This window comes from Ursus maritimus, unplaced genomic scaffold, assembly GCF_017311325.1.
Source record: "Ursus maritimus isolate PB19 unplaced genomic scaffold, ASM1731132v1 scaffold_33, whole genome shotgun sequence".
Classification (NCBI taxonomy): Eukaryota; Metazoa; Chordata; class Mammalia; order Carnivora; family Ursidae; genus Ursus; species Ursus maritimus.
The window spans coordinates 3,331,791-3,353,612 of NW_024425897.1; the positions used below are offsets into that span (position 1 = coordinate 3,331,791).

Sequence of the window (21,822 nt, forward strand, 5' to 3'; positions counted from 1 at the left end):
TTGGGGCCAGGCCCACCCCCCGAGGGGTCCAAGCAGCGACAGAAGGGAAGAGTGTCATTCATGAAAGAAACGAAACAGCTGCTTTCGACCCGTGTTCTCAGCTAGCAGTCCCAGCTTTCACCTTCCCTCAGCCATCCCCTCTCCTGACCACAGATCCTCCCATGGCTCCTCTTCTGACCCTCTGAAGGAACGGGCCTGGAGGGGGCTGCTCTCCAGGGAGCACCACCTGCCTCGCGGCTGTGTCCAGCTGCCCCGACGGGCTCAGCCGTCTCAGTGTGTGGCTCAGGAAACGCCTCCAGGAAGCCCTAGCCTCAAAGGTCAGCCTCAAATTGTCCCCTGAGTACAGGTCATCTGCCCTGAGCGGCCCTGTAAGTGCCTGGCTCCAGGCGGCAGACGGTCCTCCCTGCCGGAAGGGAGGGCCGTGGGGGAGGGGCTCTAGGAACCAGGCATCCACTCTTAGGACTGTGAGCACAGCCGGCTGTCACCTGCACGCCGGCAAAGGATACAGCTGGCCCCAACCACCAACCTGTTAGAGAGAGAAAGAACGGTGAGGCCCACATGTGGCCCGCCGTGGCCCACATGCAGCTGTCTTGACTGGGGCCTCTGCAGGGCGGACGGGGCCCTTCAGCTTTCCTGCAAGGTGCCTGGTCAGCTGACGCGTCACTGCTGATGAGTCAGCCGAGGCTAACTGTTCAAACAGTTTGTCCCAAGATACAAAACCCACTTCCCAGAGGCTCCGACTATGAAAATAAATGACAAACACGGTGTCGCTGAATCAGAAAATTGCCTGGTGATGAAGGATGTGAGTGGTCAGTGACAGAACAGCACATGTCCTGTGAAAGGTCCGGGGAGTGCGACCAACGCAGAGTCCACGGGTGTGTGAAGAACAATCCCATCAGAACAAGGGGAATGGTTTTCTTTCTGTCCTAATGTAAATGCTGCCATGGGGTCCCTCCGGATCTTCGGCGGCCAGGATGGAAGCAGACAGGCTTTGCAGGACAGGGAGGGCACTAGACGGAAGGGAGGCTTCTGGGACAGCGGCAGCTGTAGGCAGAACATCCTTGGACCGTGGAAGGCCAGGCTGGAAGGGCAGGCTGGAAGGCCTGCGTGTGCCTGTCCAGCCCCACCACGCATGGGCCAGGGCCAGGAGAGGTAGCTCCCCGGAGCAAGAATGAGGGCATCTGGGGGCAGAGGGAGACACAGGGCACTGGGACCCAGAAGAGTCATTTAAAATATCTGCCCTAGTAGTATAAGCCCTTTTCCGTTGTTCAGCTACACTCTGCATACATGAACACACGTGCACGCAAGCACACATACACACACGCGCACAGAACCTAACAAGGAACGACAATTCCCGGCCCGGGTGGCAACATGTGGGTGGGCTTGTCAGATCGCCCCTTCAGCCTTTGAACAAGAGGAGGTGATGTAAGGATGGATAAGCCCAATGTCAGCACTAATCCTGGCAGGTACTAATGATATAATTCCATTTCAAAAAGCAGTCTATCCCGTGGAGTACTGCGGCAGGTGCCCTGCGGGAAGCCACCGGCACACGGCTTCCTCGCGGGGGCTGGGGACAGAACTAGGCTGGAGTCACGTTCGGGGAGAGTGAGCAGAGCTCACCACATGAAAAAGTTGAGAGAAACACTGGGCCCCGCAGCTGGCAGGAGCACAGAGACGCATTCAGGGCCCCACACAGGCCTGGCAACGTCTAAGAAAGAGACACGCTGGCATACGTGCATATTCACGCATGTACGTGGCCACGCATACGTGTAATAGGTAGGTCTCTGCGTAGGGGCGTTTTCAACATGACATGACCTAACTTCTCTTGTACTTGATGTATATAGTGAAAGGTACAAGCTTTTCTTTAAGATGTGAAATTTTGAGTTACTTAAAATACAATTTAACTGCTTTGAACATCCTGCCTTAAAGGCAAGATGAAGTTGGGTAAAAGCGTCAACGCCAAACTCGCAGTGCCCTTTGCTCCCTGCTGCCAGCAGTGGCCACAGTGCAGGCCGACCGCCTCTCAGATAGCCGCATCATACAGGTACTAGGGGAGCCCCTCTGTTGGACAATGGGGCTGTCCCCGGCCTGTCTTGGAGCCTTCCCGCCTCTGTGAAGTGGACCCTCCGGCAGGAGCCAGCCGGCTGCCGGCTACAGCCTATAGGACAGCTCCGGACCCTCATGTCACATTGCTGAGGACACAGGAAGGCAGTCTCCTGATTTTGGCAAAACCATTTTGTTTCCCTCCCGGGTCCCTTCCCACCCTTGTGCACTTTGTGGGTGGGGAGCTGGGCAGGGAGGGAGGGCAGGCGGCCATGCAGGCGCTGAACACTCCCCCCCACCAGCTCCTCCCATGGAGCCACCTCAGTGCTCTGGGCCTCCCGCTCCCACCTCCAAGCCACGGGCGCCCGCCCTTCTCAGGCCACCAGCTCTGACTTGCCGACAGTGGGTATATCTGGGAGAAGGCCGGTGCCAGCTCGGCCATCCTGAAGTGGGTGTCCTTGACGGCACATGTAGAGCTGAAATCTCATACACAAACAAGCGTCCTGCCTGCTTGAAGGTAATTTGGGGTCGCTTCTTGTCTTTGTGATCAAGGATTATCAAAATATTGGTTTTCACTCCATCCCTGCCCCCAATTTATCAAATAATCACATTCTTTGCAGAATGCAGAATCCAAGAGCTCAGAGAACTCCCTTCCAACGAGCTGAAGTGGGAAAATCCCAAAGTAAAACCGGACAGACCCCGGAGCCTCCAGATCACGAGGGGTAGGGGGGCCAGAAGAGGGGCTTTGTTTTGTTTTTACTGGTAGCTTTGAAACTGCAGACAAGTTCCTCTGGCCGCTGAAGGGACCCCTGGCCAGGAAGGGGGCCTGGGAACAATGGGGCTGAAGCCGGCTGCCAGGGTGCAGGGACCAATGCCAGCCCTGGCCAGCCATAGGAGGACAGGGGTGCTGGCAGCAGCGGAAGTCAGGACCAGCTTGTCGGATCTGGGGGAAGGGCCCAAGTGAGCCTCTGAGGGATGGAAACACTCGCCTTGTCACTACGTTAAGAGGCCTGGACACAAGGGCATCAGCCCACGCGGGCAGTCGCCGCCCGACATCCCGGGAGGCCCTGATGCAATTGCACATGTGTTCTGGGCAGCTCCACTCTCTGTGCCCTTCGGTGTGCAAACATTTCATGCGAAGCTATAACTACCGTGGGATTAGCCTAATCACAGGGCAGACTTTCTTGTTCAAAATCTGAATGGGGGAGGAAGCAGAAACAAAAGCCTTAATTCAGACCCATGAGGCCCCAGCTTAAAGAGCCCTCCACCTGCCTCTCGAGTTTGAAGGCCCCTGATCCGCTCCCCAAGGGGAACACCCACACAAAGTGAGGGCCTCACGGCAGGCACCTGGCTCCTTGGCAGCCCCGCCAGTGCAGGAAATGCCAAGCGGGCTGCCGAGCTCAGGTGCCCCAGGGAGGCAGCAGGGAGGGTGGGGGGCCCCAAGGCCTCCTTCCCAGTGGGGGCTGGCTCCGGGCCTGCCTGGGATCTGCCAGCCCCATGCCACCCATCGGGGTCCGACACTGGGCCCACCTCCGCCCAGCCAGAGCCTCTCTGTTCTGGCCTCACAGCAATGCCACCCCGAGGAGCTGTCTTCCTCAGCCCCTGGGCCCAGTATGTCTTAGCCACAGGGACACACCATGGAGATGGTCAGCGGGGCTTTAAGGCTGGTAGCCAAGTCTTGGGCAGATAGCCGGTCTCCCTTTCGCCGGACACGAGGTGTCACACCAAATAAACATGGGCGTTAAGCAGGAAATGAGAAAATTCACAGCAGTGAGTTTTCCTAACCAAACGGCTGTGGTTCTTTGCATGATAAAATTTATATCCTTCCCTTTTGCGCTCATGGAAAGAGAAAAATGATCACAATACCTAGTCAGCTTCCAGACTCAAAATAAGGGTCAAAAAAAGCTGCTTCTAGGACCAACTCTGACAGGCAGTGTTAAATCAGCCTGAGTTACAAAAATACCCTGCCTCACAGAGCCCTGGTCCCCAAGGACAGAGGGCCAGGCTGTGCAGCTGTGGCAGAGAGGACAGTCCTGGGCCGGCGAGTGGGAACAGCAGGGTCCGGGCTGTCACCTGGAAATGGCAACTCAGTGGTGTGTCAGGCCAATGTGGGGGAAGAGCTGCCCCTAGGTGGCTTCAGTCTCATTCAAGTCCTCTGCCATCAGAGAACGGTGATGGCACTGGGGTCACCCCAGAGCTGCCCACTCAGAGCCCAGCTGTGCAGAGAGCTGGCCTGTAGACCTGGAATGAACTGCAGGCAGGAGTGCTGACCAGCTGGGCCAGGGAGCCGAGCGGGTGTGGAGCAGAGTGACCAGCATCTGGACAGTTGCAGAGTGTGGGGACCTGAGGATGTTGGCCCAGGGCAGGCTGGAAGGCCCCACCCAAGTCCCAGCCAGGATGCCCAGGTCCAGAAGGCCTGGAAGGGGAGGTGGCCCTCCAGCTGAGTGAGCCAAGATCACCAGGCTGTGGGATCAGAGGTGGAGCTAGATACCCCAGTGCCTGCCTCCTTCAAGTCACTGTGGGGAGTCAGCCCACCTTTCCCCCTTCCACCCTCCCTCCACCTGCCAGGAGTTGCTGGGCTGGACATCTGGGACAGGCAGGGCTGCACTCCATCTCTCAGCCTCCCCACACAGGGCAGCGCACTCCCTCTGCACCCCCATTTCCTCCCCTGGTGGTGGACAGTTTCTTGAAGTGACCATTATCCCCCTGACCGGTCCTTCCAAAGGGGCTCCTGCTACTTGCCAAGGGAACCCTGTCCTTCCCCTAGAATCCTCCTCACTTCTTCAACCTGCCCTGGATTTACACAGAAAACGGAAGAAGTGAGGACAGCGGAAATGCCAACAAGCCAGACGCAAAGCTGGCATTCGGGTGGCCGGGGCTGAGTAGATGCCAATCTCATGGTCCCACTTCAGGCTGAGGGTGTGGTTCTGAGGGTCTGGGCCACCAGGGCTCCCCCTGGCCCTGGCCTGGCCTCAGAGGGCCCTGCTCGCAGACTTGGGAGCTCACGCTGCCTACGGCGGAGGTTTCTAACAGGCGGACCTGTTACCTCCGGGGTGCCAAGCCAGGCACCCAGCTGTGTCATGAAGGCTGTTTTATTCTTCCCGCCAACTGGGCTTGGGCTTCATCATCCCCTCTCTGCCATCTGTCTAGCCCTGGGCTCCCCAGACCTGGATTCGAGCAAAGGAGAACAGGGAGGCTCCTCACACGTCCCTGAGGCTGAACACCTCTGTGGCCACCGGGTTCCATGCTTTGAGGGAACAAAGGCGTAAGACAACCCCGGGAGCCTGGAGGGCTGCAGGCCCCACTGAGGGCTCCTGGTCACTGTGCCCCACTCGGATGCACCCTGAAAGGTCTTGGATGCTGCCCGTGTCCCGTCATGGGAGGGATGGAGGGAGGAAGGCCCTGTGCATTCCGCAGAACGCACAAGGGACGCAGGGCTGGCTGTGCCCATGCGGAGCCTCCGAAGGGTCGCGAGGAGCTGGCCGGTGGGGCCTGCACGCACTGCAGGCAGAGGCCAGCTTGTTGGGTGCCGTCGGCCACCGGCTGCACCTCCTGATGGGACGGAGCAGCGATGCCCCGCCCGGCTGCGGGAGGCACTACAGGGCCGGGGGCAGCCCTCAGGTCCATATTAATTTCAGCTCCATTTTAAAGGCGAGTTAAAATAAACACAGGGAATATTTATAAGGCAAATAAATCTGGCAGAAACAGCCCCTCCAAGTGTGAGTGGAGGCCTCCCCCTCAGCCCCAGCCCAAGCTGATAAAATACAGAAATGCTACTGTAGACCCTCCGGGCTTATTTTGACTGCGGCAGAGGAATGCAGCATGTAAACACTGACTCCCATATCACACTGTTACAACTTGCATTAACAGCACCGGACAAAAGCCGCATTTTCACAGAAGCATCGTACAGGGATATATCTCCAGCTTAATTTTTAAAAAAAACCATTTCCTCACATAAATCATGCTCAGAACGAAACGGGTGACTGATACATTGCAAACACTTTTTTTTCTTAAACAATAACATACCTAGATTCCTTCTAAACGAAAGAGCTTTTTTTTTTAAAAAAAAAAAAATCTTCTAAATGTTTTTTTTCTGAAGAAAATAAACACAGCACTTTCTTTCCTGACCAAAAGATCTGGGGTGGTGTCTTCCCGGCTGAGCAGGCCGCTGCCCCGGCACACGGTCGCGGAGGAGGGGCCCAGGCCCGGGGCCACCGCGCTGAGCACGGGTGGCACCCAGCGCTCCTGGGCCTCCCGTGAGCAGTGGCTAGAGAGACAATCACTAGAAACTGACCCCTTCCTGGACACTGAGACGCTACCTTTAAAGCGCAATGGGAAAGTAGCAAACAACGGGAACAAAAGAATACATAGGAACTAATTTGACAAAAGACCGGGATTCAGAAAATGCTGGCCTTGGGTTACAGGCCGAGATGACCGAAATGCATGGGGGCCTCAGACAGGACCCAAGCTCCGGCAGCGAGCTGGCCTCCGAGGCAGCTGCACATTCAAGGCCGTCTGCACCACGGGTCGGAGAAGCACTATGGAGAGACTGGCAAAGCAAGGCTATGTTCCACCCAGAAGAATCAGTGCAAAAGAAAACTAAGAAGATCTGAAGCCGGTGCCCGGTCCTTGTGCCACTGATAGAGGAAAGCCGGAGTCAGAAGCCAGAGCAGGACTGGACTCCACTCAGAGACTGAGCTTTCAGACTGGCTCGTGGGGCTGCTGGTCAGTGACACCAGAACCCTGGCAGCCCAGCCCCCACCGCGTCACTCCATGCCACACCACGACATGCCACACCACGTGTCATGACACACCATACCACACCATGCCAAAGATGAACCGCAAACACCCCAAGGACGCAAAGGAAAACCCAACCTGTGGAAGCTCTAAGGGAAAATACAGGGACTGTTTTTCAAAAACAATCTTGGGGGTGGAGCAGGCCTTCCTGAACATGCAATAAATCTAAAAGCCATTAAGGGTAAAAAGAGATCTAAGGTAGGTTAAAAAAATTTTTCAAAAAAACCATTTGTATATCACTCAAGTGAAATGACATGACAAGCCGAGAAAATGTGCAACAGGAATGGCCTGGGATCACAGCCCTAGTACGCGAACCAGCTGGAAGATAAGAACAGATAAGAAAAAAGAAAACCCAGAGAGAAAGTGGGCCACGCCACGGACCAGGCCGACAACACACACACACTCGCTCACACACACTCACGCATTCACAGACACACTCGGTTTTCAATGGCTCGTAACTGCACAAAACGATGACTGGAAGTAGAAAGCACGAACAGAATCGGGTCACGTGTGACGATTAGCAGAGAACCCAGAAAGTTCAGCATAGAGGAAAAAAGTGATCAGTGTCACAGCCTGAAAATTACAAACTTCTGTAGGAAATAATACCACCGAGTAAAAGAGAAAGCACAGCCTGGGGAGCGGGTGGAACGTGACAGAGGGATCCAAGCCTGCGTGAGCTTTGACCACAGTCCCTGGAGGGCCCACACATGCCTTGGGCAGGAACAACTGGCGTTCAGCCCCCGGGAGCAGGAGGAGAGGCTCCTTCCTGTTTTACAGCTCATGAAAAAGCCGATGGCCCGGCCCAGTTAGGAGGAAGAGGGGAGCAGGCAAAAGTGCTCCTGGAACAGGGGCAGCCCACCGGCAGGGAATACCTGCGAGCAAGACGTGTGAAGCCCTGGACCCAGGTTCTCTGCTTGTAAGAAACCCCCGATAGGTATACAGAGCACATAAGAAGCATCATGACAGCAGATCAGATGCACAGCAAAGGTTTTCACTGCAGCATTTCATAACGTCGACAAAAAGCCCAGTGAGATGCTCGGGAGTCTTGGAAAGATAAACTACACCACATCCATTCAAGGGAATCAAGCCCCAGCCCCGACCAGAGATGCCTCATGAAGTGGGAGAGCACACGTGTGCCCATTCACACACACTCCCCTACATGTACACTTGTGCACACACGCCCATCCGCCCTGGCACACTTTTCCACCCATATTTTCTCAAACGCCAAGTCCCAAGGCAGCGGAGAGCCACTGACGACCAAGACTCTGCTGCCCTCTGGTGGCCCTTCCAGGCCCTGCGAGCATGGAGTCCCCCAGACGCCACTCACAGGACCTGTCTGGACCCGGAACCCAACAGGCTGCTCTGTGGGCGCAGGAAATGCGTTTAGTGTATGAACACCCGCTCAGGGAGCGTAAAACCGCTCACACACTGCACGTCTCACTTCCTGGGCTACAGATGCTGAGAACTTTGGAGCCTTCACTGCATTTCAGGGAAGCCCAAGGTTCAAACTAGAGGAAAGGGGATGTTTAATCAAGACCTGCAAGAGAGGCCAAGGGCTTTCCCTGAGGACCTGCCTTACTTTCTCCTCCTTGAATATCTTCCCTCTGTGATGTCTCTGAAGGGACCCACTGGAAGCCCGGGGCTTCCGGAACCCTGTTTGAAAAACACGGGTCATCACTTCCAAGACAGTCAAGAGCCCCAGCAAGGGGCGCAAGCACCGGGCTCCCTGTCCTTCTTTCACGTAGACAGGGAAGAATACACTAGGGAGAGAGGACCAACATGTGGTTCTGAATGGCTCTCATGTTTGCAACAGTGAATGAAAGAGGATCTCCATTAAGGTACACATTGGGTCTTACGTTTTTCCAGGGGATTCCTTCAGCCAGAAGATGTCGTCACTTGTAATTCCATATTCCAAGGCACCTTCGATCTATCCAAAAAAAAAGGATCAACGTGAGAAGAGCATCTCTTGGCCTGTCCCCAGAGACTTCCCCCAAAGAAGATGACCATTTTGTAGACAAAACTCAACCAGAACCACCCCAGCCCACCCATGGGTGCCCTTCCCTCCTCCACACACTGTTGTTCAGGTTGTGGCCTCTAGGGACAGGTGACCTGGCTCTCTCTGACTTGGTGCACCATCTGTCTTCCGGGCAAAGCACCTAGCACTCCTTGGCTGTGCAAGGTGGTTGGGGAGCCGGCGCATGGCCCACAGCTTTTCCTCCCTGCTCTCCAGGGCCTTCCCCTTGATCCAGACGCTGGGCTGAGGGAAGGCAGGTGGGGAGCAGAGTGATGCAGGGCGTGGAGGGGCAGGCTGGCCCCAAGGGCACTGGGCTGAAGACTGGACGCTCCTGGGCACCCTTGAGGGAGCCCAGGAATTGTAGACGCCCCTGTATCCCAGCGGAGCCTTAGGAGGGGCTGCTACGCAGGTGGGGGAGACACAAGGACCAGCGACCTCTCAGTGGTCCATGAGGGTAGGAGGAGTAAGATGTGCTGGTGGAGAGGAAGCGGACTGCAAACAGTTTATGATTCCAATTGGCAATAAAAATAAAGTCAGGAATTTCTCGGGTTTGTGTAAAGAAAACCAAAAGGTCTAGAAATCAAAGGGACTAAAACACGCGCGAGTCTTGGCAGACACCCACGCAGGCGGTGGTGGGATGGGTGGTGGGACAGCAGAGGAGCCACTGAGCTGCCTCCCCCTGGGCCAGACAGCTCCTGCTCTATCCCATTCATGGCAGTCGCCTAGCTGAGGCCCAGCAGGCTGGGGCCAGGCCTGTCACCACTGCAGGGCAACCTGGCACTGGCACATATGTAGGTCTGCCCCAGATGACCGCCCAGCTCCTGGGAGCTGACTGCGGCCTTCAGGGGCTTTACGCAGAACCAACGTTGGTCTGGCTGAAGGGTGAGGGGTCACTAACGGTCACTCACCTTTCCTCTGTCTGTTGGCAGACCTTGAACAACAGCACCACACCACCCCACAGAGCCATGTAACCTGCCCAAGGGCCACCTCTGTGCACAGCCACCTGTCCCCTCCGGAGGCTGCTGTTGCGGGCCTGACAGCTGGAGGGAGGCATGGTGTTCCTCTGAGGACTGGAGGCGTGCATTTTCCCCCATGCCCCCTCTGCTCCCCATTTCAGAAGCGAAGGTGGAGGTTTGGGACTTAGGCATCTGAAGAGAAACAGAACCAGTCCCTTGTTCTTCCTCCATCTGCTCCGTCTGTGCTCTGTCGGTGTAACTAGGAGGCGGAAGTGGCCTCCAGGCCCAGGGAGTCTGTGGGCCTCACGCACTTTGCTGCAGCCCATGTGGAGGCTCCGGCCTGTGCCATCTGCTTCCCAGGACCCCTGGGAGACCCACGGGGATGTGGCCTCGGCCAAGCCCCTTCCTGCCTCCCATCCCCCTCTCCTGCCTCCCATCCCCCTCTCCTGCCTCCCATCCCCCTCTCCTGCCTCCCATCCCCCTCTCCACTACTTTGACTGTACGGCCCCTTCCTTAGCTCCACCTGCCTCGTGGGAGTGAGGGCAGAGAAGCGCCCTCACAGAAGACCGGCCAGGAGGGGATGCTGGCAAAAAAACGTGAGGCGAGGACCTCCCAATGTTCACCCTTCCATAAAAACAGCCAGACAAGTAGCAAAAACAGACTGAACTTTTTGAGAACTCTGGAAATTAAGCAAAAGCTTGCGCAACACAGGGAATATTTAGGCAAGAAAAATGGCTGAAACTTGGTAAGAATGGCGGTGAGCTTTGTGGAGTGGTAACAGACTCTAGCCCCATCCCTCAGCACAGTGGCAACCTTGAGCAATGATGAGCAACTTAAAAAACATACCAGGGAGAGCAGAGCAGAGCCAAGCCAAGCCAGAGCCTTTGCAAAGCTCCTTCCCAAGAAACAGTCATCGATGGACCTGGCTGGGGCTTCCCCGGAAGACCCCACTCGAAAGGCTTGTCTTCAACCTCGTTTGACCTGGCCCAGGGCCAGAAGCCTCTCTCAGGGGAGGATCTGCCCAGTGACTGATGTCACAGCTGCCTGAGGCAATGGATATCAGCTGAAGCAAACAACACACCACGCAAGAGCTTAAAAGGAAAAGCCAAGGAGCGAGCTGTCCATGGGGGCTTTGAAAAGCTCCTGCATATTCCTGGGGACCTAGAAGGCCAGGTGTAGGCCCTGGACTGCGCACACACCTGGGAAAGGCCTGAGGCAACCTGAGCTCTCACCTCCGGCTGACCTCGAGGCCCAACACAGGCAGGAAGTGAGGGCTAAGGCAGAGTTTCTGGCGCCTGGCTGACTGCCCAAACCATGTCCCCAAATGCCTGCAGAATCTGTCAGCAAGGACTGGGCCATTTCTCCAAGCGTTTCAGGAAATCTCTGTCTCATTACTAGCTGACCACTAAGCCAGTGGAGCAGAGACCTCAGTGGCCTCCCCTGATAAAGAATATAGACTTTACAAAATCGCTTCAGAAAACCGCCTGACATACGACGGCAATAAACAAAATCCTACGGTGGAGAGAGATTCTGATTTCCAGAGTTAACACATTACTTTGTTTGAAATATTCCCTTCTCAATAACAACAAACATTTCTGAAACATAAAGAACCAGGAAAGCACGACCTTCACATGTTATCGGGGGGTTGGGGGGTACATAAAATGTGCAGCCGCTTTGGACAACAGGCTGCTGGCTCTTCAAAAGGTTAAAAACGGCGTTACCCTATGACCTGTCAACTACGTCCACAGAAAGCTACCGCACAGATGTTCACAGCAGCATTATTCACAAGAGCTCGAAGTGCAAACAACTCAGATGTCCATCGACGGACAAGTGGACAAACAAAATAGGGTCCAGCCACACAATGGCTCATTATTCAGGCATAAAAAGGAGTGAAGCTCTGGCACAGGCTTCCGCGTGGATGAAACTCGACAACCTTCTGTGAGTGCAGGAAGCCAGGCACAAAGGCCACACGTTGTCTGATTTCACTTATGTGAAGCACCCAGAACGGCCAAGTCCACAGAGACGGAAAACAGACTAGAGGTCGCCAGGGGCTGGGGAGCCGGCAACGGCAGTGACCACTCACGGGATAGGACTTCATTTCGGGCATGAAAATGTTCTGGAATTAGGTAGTGGAGACTGACGCTTGCACAACTCTGTGAACACACTAAAACTCCCTGAATTGTACCCTTTAAAAGGGTGCATTTTATGGTATGAGAATCTTATGTCGTGATTTGGGGTGGGGGCAGGAAGAAGAGGTTTTAAGTCCCGGATGTTCCAACACCTTGAGGCTGAGGAGAAAAGGAAGAACCAGCAGAGAGAGATAAAGGAGACCAGGGGCAGGGATGTCCCAGAGCCACCTGAAGAGCGAGGGGAGGTGGGGGGGTCCCTGCCGGCCTGCTTCCGTAGAACGGAGTGGAGAGAGCGTTAGAAAGTGACCAGAATGAATATAGAAAAAAACTTTTTTTTTTTTAAGAAAAGAAAGAGTGGGGGTGCTGCTAGTGTGGGAAGTGTGAGCTGGGGGGCCGTGAACGTGCCCGGGGTGCAAGGCAAGACTGTGTTCTGGGGACACTCACGTGGGTGGGGTATTTCGGCCGTCCTCCAGTAGCAATGACGATGTGCTCAGCCGAAAGCAGAGTCTGAGAATAAACCGAGGAAGCTGTGGTCAGGCAGGTCCGCACTGGCTCCCGGCAGAGACCCACGCCCTGCAGTGTGGACCCTCCGGCCAGCAGCTCAGAGGTCCCTTGGAGCTGGGAGCCTATCGAGGGTCCTCGAGCCAGGAGGGGGCCCAGCAGAAGAGGGCAGGGAGACATCCTAACTCCAAGCACCCCGTGGTTTACAGAGCACCCTGCAGGTGCCTCATCCTTCGATCCCCACAAAACTCTGCGAGGGTATGATCACCCACCCTGTCGCCTGGCGCAGCGGGCAGCCTGGCACCCCGTGCATTTCAGTGACGCGTTTCATCGTTTGTAAAGAATCACAACAGGCTCAGAGGGACCTGCAGTCGATTCCAGCAACGCTTGTTACGGAGAACAGCACTGAGGTCAAACAAAGCCGGAGTCCTTGGAAGGGTCAGGACCCCCCTGAGACGAGCCACTTGGGAGAGCTGGGCACTCACCTCTTTCCCATCTTTAGCGACACCGCAAACCGTGTGCTCATTGACAAAGCTGGCCTTGATGTTAAAGTACTTGACTTTTCTGCAAAATGAAAATAAGATTGTCAAATATTTCCTCTGCAAATTAAGCATCACCTAGGGGATTAAAGAGGGAGCAGATGGCTAAAAGGCGAGCTTGGGCCCACAGCCTCCTGCCCCCAACCCAGATGGGGCAAAGGGCAAGTGGAGAGTGGCACTGGGAAGTGTGCAGGGGGAGGAGGGCCACGGATCCCTGGAACCGCGAGGACAGAAGCCAACTCGCGATGGCCCTAAGAGCCCAAGTACAGCCCGGTGTGTGATGACAGAAGTGGCTGGGCCTCCCCAGGGTCCATCCTTGTCACCTGGGCACATTCTAGCAGGGAGCAGAAGCCCCTGCATGCACCCAGTTACCCCTGCCACCCAAATGACCAATCTCCCGCTGACAAGGGAGGATAGGCATCAGTCCTGCCTTTAGGGGACAGGAAGGCTGGAAAACAGGTACGACGAGGACAGATGGTCGGGTGCATGGTGTGCAGAAACAACCCACACCTTCTAATAACGAAGGCCACTCTGTAGTGGTGGGTTCCTGGTGCCTTTGGTAAGGCTTCACCACCTCCCTGACTTCACATTCTCCCCACAGTCGAGCCCTGCGCCTCCATATGCCACCTGAGCTGTAAGAACCAAGTCCTCACTCACCCCCACGGCCCAGTAACAGCCAGAGGATGCAGATACAAGTCCCACACTGGCTTCCTTCTGTGGGCACCTCTAGAGTGAGCTTGGGATCGGGCCTGTTTGGCACCTGCCTGGGAGCTGCCTGGGGCCAGCAGGAAGGACGACAGAGCTCTATGCTTCTAGCAAACTGCACGGGGGAATCCTGAGCCCCACACAGAAGAAAAATGACAGGATGCCGCTTAGCTCCCTGAGGGGGGACCCCTGGGGATGCCCAGGATGGGCAGGCGGGCCAGCTTTCCTGGCTCAGTTGTCATGGGTTTCATGGGCATGGAACAGCTGCCTATTGTACAGTCCCTGGAAGACTCCTGGGAGCCAAGCAAATAGTGCTCAGATGAGAGCCCCCAGGCCTCTGAGGGCACACTGTCTCCTCCATGACCTGCATGGGCAAAGGGCAGAACTACGGGGCCAGGAGCAAAGCCTAGCCAGAGCCCAGTGCAGTTTTGGGCACTTCTCCTGGTAGCGGCCCCTCAGGGAGGATGCTTTCGTGGGAGGAAGCGTCGGCATCCAGGCTGGGGGACCCCAAAGGACTGATGGGACCTGGAGGTTTCAGGCTGGAATGATTATGTTGGACATTCGCTTCAGCAGACAACACCAGGTGCCTCCATGCATGCCCAGAGAGCCAGCAGGTGTGAGGTTCAGGGTGCGGGAGCCTGGAGATGAGGGGTGAGGTGTGGGGCTTCACAGGGTGGTGCCTCTGCAGCAGCAACACGGGGCTCACTGGGCTCTTTCCGCAACACTGTGGTCGGCCCTGACAGGAGAAAGGTCACCTGCCTCAAGGAAGGCGCTGGCCACTGGGATGGCCCTCTCCGTGCCCCCACATTCTGGCCCTTGGCCTCTCCAGGGCCAGCCCCGAGCATGCCTCCTCCCTGGTGCACAGCCAGGCTCCGGCTGTCCCGCCAACACGCCCCTCACTCCACGCTACTCCAGGCTCTGCGGGCGCCCGCTTGCCGGGCGGCCCTCCGTTCCCAGGGCCTTCACCCCGTCCATGCCTCGTGTGTACACCCCACCCCATGGCAGGGACTTGTCCTCTTATCACTGCCGAGCCTCTGATGAGAAAGCGCCTGCTGAGGGAGGAAATGTCCCCGGAGAGGGCAGGGGGCGGGGGGGGGGCGGCCGCGCGAGGCCTCAGTACCTGTCCTGCAGCTGGACCCGGTGACCCCAATTCAGGGACTTCACGTAGTTCTGCACGGCCTCTGCCATCGTCCTCCTGTTCACACACAACGAGACACGTTAGAAACCACCACAGAAGCATGAACTGCAGAGTCCCACAACAGATGAGAAGATGCCAACAGCGAGTCAGCAGAAATCCCAAGAAACAAGGGGATTCTAACGGTGGGAAAACGCGACATCTACGCCCACGGCCACTGTCTCTGTCCCGGGTCTGGGGCTGTGGGCCTTGGGCCTCAGGGAAAACGGGGGCTTTGGGCCACAGCCATCAGGACACAGCAGTGGCCCTGAGTCTATGTCATCTGAGACCCACAGAGGGGCCTGTGTGCCGCTCAGAGCAGACCACATGCTACTTGCGGAAGTTCAATCGGTTTCTCGGCCTGCACTAGTGGCCTCTGGGGCCAGACTGTCCTTTCTGAGGGTGTCCTGTGCAGCACAGGACCTTTCGCAGCAACCCAGCAGATGCGGCAGCCCCCCACCCCGACAGTGGTGATAACCAAAAATGTCTCCAGACTTGGCTGAAGGTTGGGGAGGGCGTCGCCCCCGGGTGAGTGCCCCTGTGTGGTAGCTCGCTCCTGTGAGGGTTAATGGGGCAGTAACCCCCGCCCCAGGAGCACAGAAGTGCTGGGAGTGGGGGGCTCCTCACCAGTCATGCAGGACCGGCTGGACGGCCCAGCCGTAGTGGGGGGCATCTTGGATCATGCCCCCCAGCAGCGCTGCCTGGTGCATCAGCTTCTTGGGGATGCAGCCAACATTCACACACGTGCCGCCGAGGCCCCACCGGGTACCTGGCACGTCAGGAAGAGCATGTTTAGATTTATATTCAGGGGACGGAAGGCTCTCCTGTTCCTCTACGGTTGTGGGTACTGTAAGAGTCCTTTAAGTTGTCCTTTGTAACTCAAGCACGCTCCTGGTGAACCCTGCCCTGGGAATTTACTCTCTATAATTGCAGTCAGAGTTGTCTTTAAAGAAGAATGAACAACTTAAAAGCAATGGCGGCTGACTTGCCAAGGAGGACACTCGCCAGAGATCCTGGCCAGCAGTGGTGAATGGCTCTGGGTTCAGCCACCGCCCCCGTATGTGAACCAGGCCCCCACCCTCCTGCTCCCCCAGGACAGACGGCTCCCGTCCGGGCCTACCTACCTCGGGGGGAAGGCTCCACGTAGTCGACCACGGCCACCTTCTTTCCCAGCTGAGCGGCTAGAACGACAAGAGCAGTGGGCAGCTGGGGAACTGCTTTGGGGCTGGGGCTGAGGATCAGACAAGGGCAAGGAAGGAGCTGCCCACCAGCTCTGCACCCGGTCTCCCCACCTGTCCGCCACCACACAGCTGTGCGGCCCACAGGTGGGAACCCTCAGGCCTCTTCTTGACTGCAGCCTTCATCCCAACCACCACAGTGCCAGACCTAGCGCGACGCCCACCCCCTTCACAAGCCCACTGCAGCGGCCCAGTGCCCAGCCCTCCCCAGACTCCTGCCGCACCCGGTTCCAGCCCAAACATTCAGCGTGAGCCCAGCGCCCACCTGGTGCGTACCAGCAGGCATCACAGGAACACCCACTCCCCGAGAGAGGCCCCAGGCTCGGAGCTTCCCTGGCTCTCTCCCCAAGACCTTCCAGGGGACTCGCTCACCTCCTTTGTTCCCCACCGGACATCAGGGGGGCCTCCCACCCAAGGTCTACTCTTGTGGGCCTTTGCTGCCTCATTCTCAGGTGAGGAATCGGAAGTTCTGAAGTCAGACGGCAGGTTCAGGGTCAGCGAGCCCCCAAAGGGGGAGGGAGACCTGGGATCCAAACTGCACCTCCTGCCTGGAGTCTCCTGGCCTCCCCCACTGGCTGTCACCGGTTCCTCCCGGGCCACGAGTCCCAGGTGCTGACGCCGTCACCAATTAGCCAGGGCTAATCACGGGGCTTCCCCTTGGCTTGTCTGGGGAGCTGCACTCCAACCTGGGCTCTGGAATTGACCGCTCCTGAGGGCATGCCCAACTTAAACATCATGACCCATGAGTGTCTGACATACTACAGAACGCACTCGATTCATGGCTATCAACCAAGATCAGAACAAAGTTTTAGAAGCCTTCACGTAAAAACCCATTTTGCTCGACTGACCAACAATGGGATTGCAGTGCTTGTTTTAAAAACTCCAGCCAAGGAGACTCTTCAAACATGCCAGTGTCTGTCTCCCACAGCTGACCACAATGGAGCAACAGGGACCAGATTTATCCTTGCACCCGAGACAACCAAAAATCCAGAGGGAATACATAAAATAATACTTTCAAGAAACTGAACATCAGAAGACCAAGGAGAGTGATTCTTGGAAGACAGGAAACAAGGTGATGCAGCATGGGGAGGGGGCCCAGGCAGAGTCCACTGGACACCCTGGCCAAGGAGAAGGGCTGGGAGCCTGGGGAGACTGAGGCAACCAGAGCTCCTGGGACAGAGGACCAGAGAGGAGAGAGCTGCACAGAACCCCAGACAGCTGATCAGTGCATGTGTGTGAGGAAACCACCTGAGGCCAGGAAAGAACCATTCAGAAAGTCTAGAGGAGACAGTGCTCGTGCAGGGCTGGGAAACCAGACTGGAGAAAACACATAATTCCTGGGGAGCTGGGTATGTATTAAGGTCAGACCCCAGTCGCTGAGAATGACTGGGCACAGCTCCAGGCCCACTGAACAAATCCTGAGGATGCAAAAGAATCAAACTCTCTTCCCTGCCTCTCAGAACAGGGTCCAAATGTACCTAGGAATCTCAGATTATCCAGAAGCCAGCAAGGGAAAGTTCAAAGTGTCTGGAATTCAAAAATGGCCAGGCATGCAAAGGACTGGCAAAAGATAAGCCACAAGACAGAAATAATCAGTCAACAGAAAATGACCAAGCACTGACACAGAATTAGCAGAAAAGAAGTAAAACGAGTATTTTAACTGTAATATTCAGAAAGTTAAGGAGCAACATGGAAGATACAAGATAGGACCTAAGTTGAATCTATAGAGATGAAATTACAATACAAGACACGAAAAATACATCACATGGGATTAATGGTAGATTAGATAGGGCAGATCTTTTATTAGTGAATTTGGAAACATAGGAATAGAAACCCTCCAAATTGAAGAGAACGCCCATGAGCTGAGGGGAAACTCTGAGCAACCTGATATATGTGTGATTAAAGTCTCCAAAAGTGAAGGAGAGGAAGGATGGGAAAATTCTCTGAAGACATAATGGCTGAAAATTCTCACAACCTGATGAGAATGATAAACCCACAGACCCAGGAAACTCGGTGAACTCTAGCAGAAAAATAATTAAGAACTACACCAAGGTGCGCCCTCTTCAAATCGCTGAAAACCAATGAAAAGAGAAAATCCTGAAAACCGAGATAAAAGGGCAGCAGATGACATCAGAAATAATGCAGTGAGAAGCCAGGACAGCAACATCTCTAAAGTACTAAAAGGAAAAAAGAAAATCTACCTCGAATTCTCCACCTAGAGAAAATATATATTTATTTATTTTTTAAAGATTTATTTATTTATTTATTTGACAGAGATAGAGACAGCCAGCCAGAGAGAGAGGGAACACAAGCAGGGGGAGTGGGAGAGGAAGAAGCAGCCTCCTAGCGGAGGAGCCTGATGTGGGGCTCGATCCCATAACCCTGGGATCACGCCCTGAGCCGAAGGCAGACACTCAACCGCTGTGCCACCCAGGCACCCCCGTATATTTTTAAAGATTTTGTTCATTTATTTGAGAGAGAGAGAGAATGCGTGCGCTTGAGCGGGGGAGGGGCAGAGGGAGAGGGACAGAGAGAATCCCAACCAGACTCCATGCTGAGTGCAGAGCCCCACGCGGAGCCTGAACCCACAACCCTGAGATCATGACCTGAGCGGAAATCAAGAGCTGGATGTTTAACCGACTGAGTCATCCAGGCGCCCTCCACTCCCAGAGAAAACAACTTTTAAAAATAGAGGCAAGATAAAGGTGTCTTCAGACATGCAAAAGCTGAAAGAATTCATTACTCTTACAGTCATACCGCAAAAAATGTTCACGGACATCCTTAGGGTAGAAGAAAAATGATGCCAGATGGAAACTCAGATCTGTACAAAGGAGAGAACACCAGAAGTGGTGACTACACAGGCAGATCTGTAAGATTTTTTTTCTCCTTAGTTTAATCCTTTTGGAAGGTAACTGTTTAGACAAAATGTAACAATGTGTGATGGGCCTCATAACATGTCAAGGTAAAAGGCATGGCCACAGGGCATAAAGGCTGGGAAGGGAGAAGCTCAAACATGCTACTGTCACAAGGTTTTCGTACCATGTGTGAACTGGACCATATCATTTGCAGGTAGACTGTGACAAGTTCAAGATGTCTTCTGCAAACCCCAAGGCAACCACCTAGCACCGTATTCGTTATGTGAACTCAAAGTGGACCAGAGGCTTAAGTGTCAGGGCTGAAACTGGAAAAGTCTTAGGAGAAGACACAGACATGCATCTTTGTGAGCTTGGATTAGACAACTGTCTCTCAGATAACAAAAGCGTAGCAACAAAAGACACAATAGGTAAACTGGACTTCCATCAAAATCAACAACGTTTGTGCTGCAAAGAACACCATCAGGAAAGTGAAAAGACAATCCATGGAATGGAGGAAGGTATTTGCAAATCACATATCTGATAAGGGTCTGGTAGCCAGACTATAGTTATGTAAGAATAGGGAACATATGTATATGAATTCATGTAACTCAGTTAAAAAAAGACCAATAACCCAATTTCAAAATGGGCAGAGCTGGGGCACCTGGCAGGCTCCAATGGGGGAGCGTGAGATTCTTGATCCCAGGGTTGGGGGTTTGAGCTCCATGCTGGCAGCAGAGATCACTTAAAAGAATACAATCTTAAAAAAAAAAAAAAAAAAAAAACAGGCAAAGCTTCTGAACAGACATTCCTTCATAGATATGCAAATGCCAATAAACACATGAAAAGATGCTCCATTGCCATTAATCATTAGGAAAACACGGATCAACCACAGTGACGTAGCACTTGACACGTACTCAGGATGACCGCAGTAAAAAGAGACCACAAATGCTGGCTAGGATAGGGGCAAGTTCGAATCCTCCAACAGTGCTGGTGGGACTACAAAACGGTGCGGCCACTTTGGAGAACAGTCCAGCAGGTCCTCAAAAGGTGAAACCATACACTCAGCAATTCTGCTCCTAGACATCTACCAAGGAGAAATGAAAACATGTCCACACAAATACTTGTACCCAATGTTTTCCCAGCCGCATTATTCAGCACAGCCAAAAAGTGGAAACAACCAAATGTCCACCAATGGCCAAGGGGATAATAAAATGCGATCTGTCCATGCAGTGGAATGATATTCAGCCATTAAAAGAAATAAAGTCCCAGCGTATGCTCTATCATGGATGAACACTGGAAACAGCACACTAAGCGGGAGATACAAAGACAAAAGACCACGTATTTGTCTGAAATGTCCAGAATAGGCAAATCTACAGAAACAGAAAGCAGAGTCGTAGTTGCCTGGGATGACAGGTGGAGGGGCTGAGGAGTGGCTGCCAAAGGGTACAGAGTAGTTTCGGGGAGTGATAACAATTTCTACGACTGATGTGGTGATGGTTGTACAACTCTATGAATATACTAAAAACGACTGAATTATGCACGTCACGTGAATGAACAGTATGGGACAGGACTTAATCTCAAAACAAGCTATTAGACAACATAAGAAACACTTAGGGACAAATCTGACAAAAGCTGTATGTTGAAAACTACAAAAGATTGGGGCAATAAATGAAAAAAATACCTCAGGAAGAAATATACTACACGACCTCACGGCTCTACTTAGGCATTTATCCAAGAGAACTGAAAACATACATCCACGCAAAGACACAACCACAAAAGTTCACAGCAGCACCGTTCGCAGTAGCGCCAAACTGCAAACAACCCAGAAGTCCACCTGTAGGTGAATAGACAAAACGCGGTGTACGCACACAACGGAATACTGATCGGTGACGGAAGGGACAAACTCTGGACACACAACATCATAGATGAATCTCAAAACAATTAGGCTGCGTGAAAACAGCCAGAGAAGTACGATTACATATTACACGGTTCCATTTATACGAAACGCTAGAAAATGCAAACTAATCTGCAGTGAGAGAAAGCAGATCACTGGCTGTCTGGGGATGCGGCAGGGAGGGGGGAGCAGGAAGGTGTTCCCAAGGTTTGAGTTAACTTTGGGGTTTGTTATGAGCCGAATCATGTCCCCTCCAAATTCTTGTTGAAGCCCAAACCCCCAGAACCTTAAGAACGTGACCTTATTTGAAGACAGGGTCTTTATAGAGGTGATGACATTCAAACACAACCATATAGGTGGGCCCTATTCCAATCTGACTGGTGTGCGTATAAAAAGATGAGATTGGGACGTAGACACATAGAGGAAAGACCCTGTGAGGACACTGGAAATGACGGCCATCTACAAGCCAAGGACAGAGGACTCGGAAGAAACAAACCTGCCGGCACCTTCATCTCAGACTTCTGGCCTCCGGAGCTGCCCCAGCAAGCGAATACGGGGCTGACGGATACGTTCGCCAGCTTGACTGTGGCACTTGGTTTTGCAGGTGTGTGCAGATGTCAAACCATATCAAGCCGTCCACTTCAAACATGCCTGGTTTGGTTCTTTTTTTTTTTTTTTTTAAAGATTTTATTTATTTATTTGACAGAGATAGAGACAGCCAGCGAGAGAGGGAACACAAGCAGGGGGAGTGGGAGAGGAAGAAGCAGGCTCATAGCGGAGGAGCCTGATGTGGGGCTCGATCCCTGAATGCCGGGATCACGCCCTGAGCCGAAGGCAGACACTTAACCGCTGTGCCACCCAGGCGCCCCAATGGTTCTCATCAATTATATCTCAATAATGCTGTAGAAAAGTGCCGTCACCCACAGCGAGAATGCCGCTGAAGGCAAAGACAGACCTGGGAACTTTTGCGGGGTAAT

At 54.1% G+C, this 21,822-nt stretch overlaps 1 protein-coding gene across 3 annotated transcripts in view; it reads right to left on the reverse strand.

The window, feature by feature from the left end:
- The window catches only part of TXNRD2 (thioredoxin reductase 2), a 46,920-nt gene that overhangs the window by 22,108 nt on the left and 2,990 nt on the right, over window positions 1–21,822 (reverse strand). For all 3 annotated transcript variants that reach the window (XM_040619585.1, XM_040619586.1, XM_040619584.1), the window contains 7 exons: window positions 15,983–16,039; window positions 15,486–15,627; window positions 14,805–14,879; window positions 12,926–13,004; window positions 12,384–12,446; window positions 8,697–8,767; window positions 507–526 (listed from right to left, as the gene is read on the reverse strand). In XM_040619585.1, the coding sequence (XP_040475519.1) occupies window positions 507–526; window positions 8,697–8,767; window positions 12,384–12,446; window positions 12,926–13,004; window positions 14,805–14,879; window positions 15,486–15,627; window positions 15,983–16,039 (507 nt within the window). The remainder of the gene's footprint in view (window positions 1–506; window positions 527–8,696; window positions 8,768–12,383; window positions 12,447–12,925; window positions 13,005–14,804; window positions 14,880–15,485; window positions 15,628–15,982; window positions 16,040–21,822) is intronic.